We start from the raw sequence: 12,386 nt of genomic DNA on the forward strand, positions 1-12,386 counted from the left end.
TACAACTACTATTAATACTTCTGCTACTACTACTGTTACTATTGCTACTACCAGCCAGTGGTGTTGGATGAATGAAGATCACTGAATGGTCTGTCGTGCCGACTGTGTTGTTGTATATTTGCATTAATGTGACATTACTGCTACATAGAGACAACAGTGAAAGTCTTCCCTTAATTACAGCCAACTGCTCGTTAAAGTCTGTTTTGTACTTTGTGAAGAACTTTGTAAAGAAGAGTGTTATGACTGAAGAGGGAGTTCAGGAGGGGCGTGTCCTTGCTGTGTTACACAGTGCGGTGTGTTTTCTGCAGGTCTGGCTCAGTACAGCGGAGACCCAAAGACGGAGTGGCACCTGAACGCCCATCCGACCCGGGCCTCCCTGCTGGAGGCTGTGGCCAACCTGCCCTACAAAGGAGGAAACACCATGACAGGTGATTTAACGGTCCTTTTCCTCTGGGACAGATAGTTCAAACGGGGCGTTCACACTATGAGCGACGTGGTATTCTGACTGATTGTGGCCGGGGCATTGCATGTAGTTTGGTTAGTTGGTTATCTAGTTAGTTTGTACTTTGGTATTTCCTGTCATGACGTTATATTGTTTTAACAAGTTAACATAGCTAGCTGGGAAGCCCTAAATAGGTAGCATTAATTAAAATAGGAAAAAACTCAATAAAATCACATCAGATGGTGGATGCAACAGTTCTTTTTTAATCAACATCTTGTGTATTTTGAATTTGCCAGGCAGAACTATCATTCATGAAACAAAATCACATCAGTAGGGAAACAAGGAAGCATGCAAATCTGATTGGTTGTTTACAGGCAATGATAGTGAAAAGTTCAGCCGTGGCCAAATTTTCCTCCGCCAACGAGCTTGTTGACTGTCCACACGTTGGCCGAGTTTCCCCTGGTTGCTCAGCTCTACAGGAAATTAATGATCTTCCAGTTACAGTGTGAACTCATAGAAATACTTTCTACTGTTTGTTTTTAGTCTGCTTTGGTCCTAGATGGGTGGGATTTGCCACATATGCAAATGCAATGAGTCCCAGAAAGTTTAGACCACACAAAAGCATTTTAAATTCAATGTGATGAACTTCTCTGTGACTGGGAACTGACATAATCTACAAGTTTTCAGTATTAGCAGTGTTCAGTGGCTGAAAAAGGTTTGTAATGCCTCCTTGTCGCTTCATGCAGGAATGGCTCTGAACTACATCCTGGAGAACAACTTCAAAGCCAACGTGGGAATGCGTGCGGACTCTCGCAAAATCGGTGTTCTCATCACTGACGGAAAGTCCCAGGATGAGATCGTCTACAACTCCCAGAACCTGAGGAACCAGGGCATCGAGCTCTACGCCATCGGTGAGTGGTCGTTACAGTCTGCGTACTTGGCATCCGACACGCAACGTTTTGCACAAACTCGAAAGATTGCACAACCTCGAAAGATTACGTTCCTCCTCCACCATGAAAGGATTATGTGAGAACAGCAGGAATTGGACACAACATTTTCACATGTTTGTCACATGAAGAGGACGATCGAGTTCAGACAAGTAAAACAACGGTTAAAGATAGGAAACTAAAACTTCGGCTACGGTTTGGGTTAACAAAAACCTTCGTTAAGGTTAGATTAAGGCTTTAGTCATGGTTAAATAGGAAAAACTTTTAAATGAAAACTTCCCTGCCAGTAGAAAATCTTCCACAGCCTTACTTTCTACCACACTATTTCAATTTCAAACTACTTTCTGTTTCTACTTGTGTCTCCTCCATGTAATCCTTTCATGCTGGGGAAACAGATTTCTCTCTTTTTTCGTGCACGAAGCGAATTATTTGTATTTTAAGAAAGTTTCCATTTCACAAAATTTAGTGTGTTGGCATCAGTTTCATCTGCTGTCGGGGCTCTGAGGCTTTGACCCTTGACCTCCTTACCGTTGTTTGTCTGTAATGTTGGTGATCTAGGAACTGAAGCTTATTCTGCAGTGCCGGCTAAATGCCTGAAATGTAAATGTAAAAATGTAGGAGGGGAAACCAACCCTGAACCTAACTTCTATCTACTGGCCAAAGTGACTGATGGATTCCAAAGTTTACTAGCCAATTTTACTACTTTACCAGAAAAAAGGAAGGATTTAGAAAAGGAATGATCCTCCAAACAATGACTGATTACTTTACCTGTCAAAGCGGCTGATAAAACAGACGTGTCATCACCAAAGCGGATACAGCCATGTTACCTTACTAAGTTATGACGGTTTTCATGTTTTCCTCTCAGGTGTGAAGAACGCCGACGAGAACGAGCTGAGGTCCATCGCCACCGACCCGGACGAGATTCACATGTACAACGTGAACGACTTCACCTTCCTCCTGGACATCGTGGACGACCTCACCGTCAACCTCTGCAACAGCGTCAAGGGTCCAGGTAGGCCGAGCGTCCCGTGGAGGATTATCTCAGTGCCCGGCTGATTCTAACAGTTTTAACGATTTTAAGGCATCAAAAGATGTTTAAAAACCATCAAAATCTTGGATTGTTGCAGTGAAAATTCATCACTGCAAAAACTGACAAATGTGTTAAGTTGTATCCAGACTTATCAGTCTTATTTTAGGATTTTTTTTAGTGACATTATCTTACTGCACTGGCAGATTATTTTACTGGTTTCAACAAATTTGACTTTTTTTTTTTTTTTTTTCGAAATAATGTAACTTGTTTCAGGACATTTAGGGATACATTACTGTTTTTAAAATGAAGAATTAATCTACAAAAAACAATTAAATGAATAAATATGTGTGAATAATCTAAAATTTGAATTTCAGGTTTTCCAGACTGTTTTTACGTAGCTGTGATCAGTGAGGAACCTCCATTTTATCGGCAACATAACTGACCGATATGCAATATTTAATAAAAGGCCAATACTATATCGGTCTAAACCTATTCCACTGTTAATAATTGACTCTATTACATTTGAAAATCTGCTTTCATTTATTTATTAGAAACCTTCCAACAATATCCAGCTCTAAGCCAGCGTGTTTACCTTTAAATCCAACAGAGATCTTTTCCAATCTGAAATCTGAAATCCCTCCAGTTTATTAGCTGAACACCGCTGAGTCAGATTTACGTGTTTTAGTTTTATAATTATCGTGCGGCGTCGGCTGGAGACTTTGTAGCTTCGCAAAGTCGACTTTTCAGGAATTTACAAAAACAGCCTTATTTTCAGATTGACGACCGTCGCATTTTTAAAATTTTACGAAAGGTTTTCGGTGGCTTTTACAGGCTGTGGGGTCGTGACCTTTGCTCCGCCTATGGAGGAGCGCATAAACCTTCAGTAAAGACGAGTAAAGACGTGAATATCACCGAACCTCTCTGAATGACATTAGAGCGCCATTGACCATTGAGTAGCAGAGGGTAGACATTATAAAGTCATTATGATTATAATTATAGACGAGAACAAACTGTTCTGTTATTCTGCATCGACTGTAGCATACGAGGTAGAAAGTACTAAGAAGATCAGCCTGATTTGGCCGTTGACGAGAGCCAATGAAAAGATTAAAGCAAAGCCAGCACTTATATTATCTTGAATACGACGCAATTCTGCCTGACAATCTTGATTAATTCAGACTGTTGAAAGATGTTACAAAGCAGATCCAAGCCCCTAATGGAAACTTTCACGTTGGAAGTACTTTTTGTCTGTAAATCAGTTTTAAGAGGAAGCACAATCGTGATTTACAACACGGCCGGGGAAAAATATTTTTTAAAGAAGCGCTTTGTCAAAAGAGCTGAAATATACAGCGGGCCAACAGCCCCCCTGTCAGAGGGGCGAACACGACGAGGACAGATTTGTGGCAGCAGGGTTCACCGTGTGAAATACCTGACGTGTCGGATCACATTCCCGCCTTGTTCGCCGCGTTTCAGGAGGCGGTGCGGAGGCGCCCACCGACCTGGTGACCTCGGAGGTGACCCACCGCTCGTTTCGTGCCACCTGGACGGCGCCCGACGGCCCCGTGGAGCAGTACCGCGTCACGTACATGACCGCCGCCGGAGGACCCGCCGAGCAGGTCAGCTAACCGCTCCCTTCCCTTCCTTCCTCTCCCTCCCTTCCTTCCTCCCTCTCCCGTCCCTTCCTTCTCCATAGTGTGCTGCTGCATTTGAAGATCACTAGCTTTAAGGATCAGTTCGGCGATTTTGTTGCTATATATAATGAGTCTCTTCCTCCTGTAGCTGTTGGACCCACAGACAGTATTGTCTGTAGCTCTTGGACCCACAGACAGTATTGTCTGTAGCTCTTGGACCCACAGACAGTATTGTCTCCAGTCAGCTGTCAGTTGAACAATGAGTCCAAACTGTTTGTCAGAATATCTCCAGAAAAGCAGTTTGTGGATCCACAGCGGAGTTGAGTAGAAACAGAAAAGTTGCACATAAATTAAAATTCGCTCTGATTTCATGACAAAATTCCACCATTACGCACACTTTCACTAATCAGGAAATCACAGAACTATTTTTCTCTGGCGCAGCACAGCCTGCTCTGGGGTGAAAGGTCGTGACTGGCGGAGTGGGATGACATCTCATTGCTACAACTTGAAAGCATTAATGTGTTGAACTCGTTGGGACGCCCACGTTCAAATTAGATTTATTTATCAGTTTAAAATCAACCCACAAATGAACAGCAGCAGATATTGCTCACTTTTTGGAAGCGGGGTTGTTTGTATCACTGATACTTTTGATTTTTATTAACTTGGACTGCCAACATGGATGGATTCCCTGCTATGTGGGAGTGGGAGATATTGGAGCCTCCAAAAAACTCCCACATCATACCTAATTACCATCAAGAGTTTTTGACGTGAATGTTTTTTCCCACTCGGCAGTTCGTTTTTACATTACATCTGATATGATGGAAACGTGGCGTTAACACACCAAGGGTCAAGTAGAAGACACAGACATTAAGCGTCAAGTCAGGTCAACTTCATTTACATAGCTCGTTAAAAACAAGGAGGGAAAGCATGGAACACCAATAGTGAAATTAAGATGTAAGGGAAATACGAGCATGGTTAGAAGCACAAAATAAGAGCAACGGAGGATAAAAGACACAGTGAAAATCCAATGAATAGAGATGGGTTTTAAGACAAGTTTTTAAAATTTGGACAGATTCGGCTGATCTGGTAATTTGGGGAAGGCTATTCTCATCAGCCACAGTTTAAACCCTAACACCCATCAGTTTAAAGACATACCCAGATATACACTGCATTAGCAAGAATATTCTGGCATATTCTGCTGATGTTACTAGATTTACTACAAGACCAGAGTGAGTCGGTTCTTTTTCAAAACCAAAGCATTTAATTAACAGGATATACTAAATATTATGTGACTGCATTCCAGTCGTACTATTCTGGATGATAGCCCCGTATGATAGATGTAGAAAAGACGTTACATTTTGCATTTTACACTCACTTAACATGAATGCATCAGTAGAACAAGCTTCCTTGATCAGCAAAATTAAAACCAGCCAATAGTAAGGAGGTCAAAGGTCACAGCACCCTGATAACACACGTCATAAAATGTTTCTGTGTCCTTAGAATAAGAATGATGATAGAGCAAATAAATAAGAAACGGTAGAAAGGTTTTTTAAGGACGAAACAGGAACATGATCAGGTGCAAGTGGAGAGTAGAAAAGGGGAAAAAGGGGGGATGAGATTTAGAAGATGTGATTAAACAGATGTGATTAAACAGATGTTATTAGCCTTGCTGCCTCTCCACGCTGCTGCATTTGCAGATTGTTAGCTTCCACCTGGTTTCGATATGAAGACCTGGCTCTGCGACTCGTTTACTGAATTCTCTGTCTGCCACCCCCCAGGACTCGTATATTTTCTGGGATCTGTTTTAGCCAATTTATCCAAGAGTCCACTGCAAGCTCAGAGAGTCAAAAGGTGATCAGTGAACTTTGGACCCTTTCCTCATCCAGTCTGTGTCTGAGGTTCTCTTGTGAGACTTGCCCAACCTGCATCCCGGCTCCGAAAATGTACGGTTCCCATCTGCTGATACTCGACGAAAAACTGAAGATGAAAAGCTGAAAATCTACTTAGCTTCTTGTTTGCTTTTTCATTTCTCATGGCTCCAATCAGACCTGGGTCAAACTGTAACAAATCACACTTCCAAGTGTTTGTTTTAGCCTGCTGGGAGTACCAGATGGGTGGGGTTTAGAAGAGTTCGGATAATGTCAGGTAAGCTGCCAGTCACAGACTGAAATTGACATTCAAATACATTCCTGTTCCTGCTTACCTTTCTGCCGTTTGCTTGTATCGTCTTATGTGGCAAACCCCACCCGACTGGTATTCCAAGCAGCTTAAAACAAACACTTGAAGTATTTCCAAATACCCAGGTCTGGCTTTCATTCAGTGGGAGAAAGCCCTGTTTATTTGGCTCTCAGGAACTGAAATCTGGATCACAGTTGCTTTGGTGAACCTGCATTTAGTTTACACTTAACCTCCTGTCAGTCCGGTCTTTAAAGACAGAGGACTGGCTCTTTTCCGTCCTTTGTGCTTTTATTGGCCGTTGTCGGACGGAGTCTGTGCGATTCTGATCGGCTTCGTCTGAAACCGAGCAGAGAGTCCAGAGAAGGAGTTTCCACCCGGCCGCAGACTGAAACACGCTGACTTTAATGTTATATAACTCCTCACACGGGGACAGATCCTCACTGCTGAGCCTTAACTCTCATTTCATTTGCTCACACTGGACAGCAAAGTATGTACTGACAAAAACACATAAGATATTTAACATTTATACGTTAGGCATTTAGCTGGGGCTCTTATCTAGAGCGACTTACAACTGGTGCAACAAAGTAATAAAGTTAAATTCCTAAATTACAAGCAACCAATAATAAGGAGAGGATGGATCGATAGCAAAAAATGACAAATGTGTTGTCTTGTTTCCAGACCTATCAGCTTATTTCATGATATTTTTAGTCAAATTATCTCACTGCACTGGCAGATAAACTTGCTGGTTTCAATACATTTCACTTGATTCATGCCAATATGACTTCTTTCAAGAAATCATCATAAAACAATGAAGAAACTTTCTCCAAGACAATTTCACTTTTACCAAGTAAATGTCCTGAAACAAGTTACATTCTCCTGAGAAAAAGTCAAATTTATGAGATGATTTCATTAAAAAAAATCCTAAAACAAGCTTGATAAGTCTGGAGACTAAAGATAAAAGAAGGCCACGCTGACAATAGATGAAAGAAATATTACAGTGTCCCTAGAATATTCATCTATAATAGAAATATAGACAAGTGTAAAGTAAAAAAGAGTGAGGGAGAAAAAGACACAAATAAGTTGTGGGGTAATGACCTGAAGTCGGTCTTGTTTGTGTCATTGTTAAAATATTGTTTACTGGAGCGTCCGCCAGCGCCGAGCCGCAGCCTCCGTAACAGTTCATGTTTGTTTGTTTTCTGTTTATTGTTTGTCTTCCGGGTTTGATTTTCCCACAGAGCGGCATGTGAGGAGGTAGAAATCAATAGCACTGAAGGCCCGTAATGATCAGCTGACAGACTGTTGGCCTCATGTTGGTCTTCTGATGTGAAGTTCATGTTCAGTTAGTGAGTCGATCCAACACCAGACCGACTTCAGCTCACTGTGTCAGGAGGGAAACCAGACACAGAGAGGTCCATTCTGTCTGTGGTTGGAAAGTTACTCTACTGTACTCTACTCTACTCTACTGTACTCTACTGTACTCTACTCTACTGTACTCTACTGTACTCTACTCTACTCTACTGTACTCTACTGTACTCTACTCTACTGTATGTTACTGTACTGTACTTTACTCTCCTGTACTCTATTCTACTCTACTACTGTACTGTACTCTACTGTACTCTATTCTACTCTACTACTGTACTGTACTCTACTACTCTAGTCTACTGTTCTCTACTCTACTGTACTGTACTGTACTCTACTGTACTTGACTCTACTGTACTCTACTACTGTACTCTACTGTACTCTACTCTACTGTACTGTACTCTACTACTGTACTCTACTGTACTCTACTATTGTACTCTACTGTACTGTACTTTACTCTACTGTACTCTATTCTACTCTACTACTGTACTGTACTGTACTGTACTCTACTACTCTAGTCTACTACTCTACTGTACTCTACTCTACTGTACTGTACTCTACTGTACTCTACTCTACTATTGTACTCTACTACTGTACTGTACTGTACTGTACGTTACTGTACTCTACTCTACTACTGTACTCTACTGTACTCTACTCTACTGTACTCTAGTCTACTCTACTGTACTTTACTGTACTCTACTCTACTGTACTCTAGTCTACTCTACTCTACTCTACTGTACTCTACTCTAAACAAGATATCCACCATATGAAAAAAGTGAACCTGCTCTTAAAATGTGATTACTGGTATGAAAGTAAAGAACATTTTGGAAAAACTTTAAATTTATTAGACATTTTAAAGCGGTATGAAGTATCTATGACCAGTGTTGGGCAACGTGTTACAAAGTAATGCGTTACTGTTATCACTTTTTTTGAATTGATGAGTTAATTGATGAATTGATGAGTTAATTGATGAATTGATGAGTTCATTGATGAATTTATGAGTTCATTGATGAATTGATGAGTTGATGAATTGATGAGTTCATTGATGAATTGATGAGTTCATCGATGAACTGATGAGTTCATTGATGAATTGATGTTGCAGGTGATGGTGGACGGGACGGTGACCACCACAGTGCTGGACGGCCTGTCGCCTCTGACGGAGTACGTGGTGAACGTTCACTCTGTGGTCGGCGAGGAGAGCAGCGAGCCTCTGAAGGGAACCGAAACCACCTGTGAGTGTTTTCACCTCTTCGCCTTCCTCGTCTTCCTCTCCCTCTGTTCCCCCCTCTCACACCCAGGCGGTCACCCAACGTCTGAACCCTCTTCCTCGCCGCCCGGCAGGTTCAGCCGGTCGTCTTCTTGTCTTCAGGACGGGGGTTTTCTCACAGGACGCCGGCTGCTGCCCTCTGGGGCGACGGCCGTGATTAAAGAGGCGGATAGCATCATCGCTCCGCAGCCTTTTTTACTGTTGTGGGAAAAGCGTTCTGTTCCTTCCATATGGTTTTTCAGATAAACAACTTTGATTTCCATGCTCATTATCCTGTTTCACACACATTGATGGAACTTGTTTACTCGCTTTTTTAGTTTTTTTTCCCCCTGCGAGTCTGGTCCAACATCTCTGTTTACACGACGTATATTTAGCATCTGATCTGAGGCGGAAAACTGTTAGACACAAACAGATTCCCATGATACAACGCTGCAGTGCGAGTCGACCGGGGCAAACTGGGAAACGTTAAAGCGATCGCGTTGAGCCGTAAAGTTATTTATCATCGTTGCGGTCTTTGCGTATATCTTAAACAAACTGATATAATTTAACAAAGTGTTAAGTGCACAGCTATTAGTGCTTTTATTTGCTCGTTTGTCCTTTAATGTTTGCTATATTTGTTCTTAAGTGTGTGACTGATTTTTACAATGAGTGTTTCCCACTGTCATAAAAGAATAGCAGTTTTGCTGTTAGATCACTGTTGTTAGATCACAGCAGCCGTTAGATCACTGTGGCTTTCTTTACTGTCATTTTTAAACTAACACTCAGTTAGGTCGTAATGTCCCGCCGTAACCCACGGCTGTAATCTGTCAGTGTGGCTCGCCCATAAAGTCTGGAGGGTGGAGGGTGGAGGGTGGAGGGTGCAGTGTGGGCTGCTGGGTGTGGGTGCAGATGTCCGAATGATCTGGAGATCGGACTGACTGTTTGAAACCACACTCTTAAAAAGCATCTGCCATTTTCAACACATTTTTCCTATCTAGGCTGGGATGAAACACATTTTTTTTTGCGTTGAAAAGTTAAATAAATGGGACATCGAATGTGTGTAGTATGTGTATACGATGATGTGTATGTCGTATGTACAGTATACGATGTACACTACCAGTCAAAAGTTTGTACACACCACATTTTTCTTTATTTTTACTATTTTCCACATTTTAGAATAACAGTAAAGACATCAAAACTATGAAATAACATAAAAGTGTTAAATCAAAACTGTCTTATACTTTAGATTCTTTAAAGTAGTCGCCCTTTGCCTTGATGGAAAGGCAAAGGCTTTGGAGAGAAATTCATACATAGGATCAACTTCACTATTTATATTTGTCTAAGAAACTCATTTCAAGCGTTTAAGCAGAAGCCTTTAGATCAAAATGGCTTTAAGAGAATGAAAAACACAGAACATTCAGTCAGGTGGGTCCAGACTGTGGACTGGTAGTGTAGATGTAGTATGGTATATAGTGATATAGTATAGTATATAACATGTTTATGATGGCATGTTTGAGACATGGTTGAAATAAAGAGCTGAAAATGGCATATCCTGTACAGGATTTCAAAATATTTCAATAGATGCCAATCCTTTGTGGGACGTCCTGGTGGCTGATTTGGCGCATAACATGTACCTGTGATGCTGTGGGTTTGAATCCGGCCTGGAGCTCTCGTTGCAAGCGTCCCCTTCTCTCTCTCTTTCGCAGTCTTTCCTGCCTCTCTCCGCTGTCTGCTGTTCAGTAAAGGCCAGCAAAATATTCTTTAAAAAAAAACAGAAACCTTCACCATACCTGTGCTGCCAAATATCCTGCACTACTGTATCAAAAGCTCTACAATTTATGGTCTATGTGGGACATCCTGCGATTTAAAAAAATGCACTCCCATGTCCAGGTTCGGATTTAATGACGATAAACTGGCAAAAAAAGGTCTGGTTAGCTTGTCTGTTTGTGTCATCAGCCTCTTTCTGCGCCTTGAGCTGCTCCGAATATCAAATACCGACAAGTAGTCAATTTATCACACTCTGTCTATCCCAACTCCAAAGAATCTCTTCCTTTGTGCTTTTGGCCTTTTAAAATGACTTCAAAACATTGAATTTCCACAAGTTCAAGTTCCTATTATTGTCGCACAGCCAAGCCTTCCTGCATTCCTTTCAAAATCGTTTTTTCTTCTCCTGTTTGGAAACGTGTTGTAACTCTCCTCGGTGTGGTGATCCTCTCATAAAGCTTCTCCGTCCCTCAGTGCCTCTGTCGGCGGTGGAGAACATGCGGGTTTACGACGAGACCATGAGCAGCATGAGGGTGAGCTGGGAGGAGGCGGAGGGAGCGACGGGGTACATGCTGCTGTACAGAGCCGTCAACGCCACCCAGCCGGTGCAGGACTACGAGGTAAAAAACTGCTTTAATCTTCCCCTTTAATGATGGAGGGGGGGAACTGAGCCGGGGCAGCAGCAGATAGCAAGAAAATAGAATAGAAACAGAAAAATAGAATAGAAACACACGCAAGCAACAGTTTCAACACTAGAACATGTTAGGTGTAAAAAGTATGGATTACATTATTATGAGGGTGTGAAAAAAAGCAGCAGTAATGAAAAAGATGTGAACATACACACATACATGCACACACACACACAAGTATACACATGCAGATGAATGCTCTCATAGACACACATGCTTGTGAGCACACACACACACACACACAATTCACTTACACATACACACATGTACACACACGTGCATACACACCAACATTAAGACATTTGCACACACCCAACCACACTCACACACACACACACACACACGCCGTCCACTTAAATGCACATACACACACACACACACTGGCAAACACACACATACACACACATACACTCCACTTACACATCAGCTACAATCACTCACACTCATAAACTCAAACACACACGGACATACACACAAACACACCCACACACACACACACACTCACGCACCTTAATTTGTGTGCTCAGCATTTCCACATTGGTTTTATAAGAGCGCGCTCGCCAAAGCTTCTGCTCGCCGCCTTACTGCTTCCAGATGGCGCTGCGATGAGCAGGAAGCCGCCGGAGCGGGCTGCAGGCCGGGCGGCAGAACCAGACCCCTCGGACACTCCGGGTAATGGGAAGGATTAGCTCATGGCCTGAAGTCATCAGGATGATATAAACAGAACAGATGCTTTATAGCTGAAACTGAAAAACGCTCTGCTGTTACCTACATGTATGATTACACAGGAGAGGAGTATCAGGGGGGGAAGGGGTCATTATCGCCAAATAAGCCCCGTCAGGGTGGAGAGACCTCGACACAAAGCGGTTCGCTGTACATTATCCCACCTATTACACAGCTAAAAAACCAAAGACATTAACCATTTGACATGAAATATTGATTAAAAATGATTTTATTACAAGCTAAAGTCATTTAAAAGCTAGCATCTAGTCTAAAACCAGCAGGACTGACTGCAGTAACTAAGGAGTAACCACTTTTTAGCACAAGTTCTCATCAGCTATGATTAGAAATCAACAAAATCGACCCGTCTTCTTGATTACAGA

At 42.1% G+C, this 12,386-nt stretch overlaps 1 protein-coding gene across 1 annotated transcript in view; it reads left to right on the forward strand.

Annotated features, from left to right (window-relative positions):
* Positions 1–12,386, forward strand: part of col12a1b (collagen, type XII, alpha 1b) — a 141,940-nt gene that overhangs the window by 41,068 nt on the left and 88,486 nt on the right. Inside the window, exons 19-24 of the mRNA XM_071910612.2 lie at positions 309–428; positions 1,189–1,353; positions 2,255–2,401; positions 3,890–4,032; positions 8,687–8,816; positions 11,069–11,214. Coding sequence (XP_071766713.2) covers positions 309–428; positions 1,189–1,353; positions 2,255–2,401; positions 3,890–4,032; positions 8,687–8,816; positions 11,069–11,214 — 851 coding nt within the window. The remainder of the gene's footprint in view (positions 1–308; positions 429–1,188; positions 1,354–2,254; positions 2,402–3,889; positions 4,033–8,686; positions 8,817–11,068; positions 11,215–12,386) is intronic.

The sequence above is a fragment of the Centroberyx gerrardi genome, chromosome 18 (genome assembly GCF_048128805.1).
Source record: "Centroberyx gerrardi isolate f3 chromosome 18, fCenGer3.hap1.cur.20231027, whole genome shotgun sequence".
NCBI lineage: Eukaryota > Metazoa > Chordata > Actinopteri > Beryciformes > Berycidae > Centroberyx > Centroberyx gerrardi.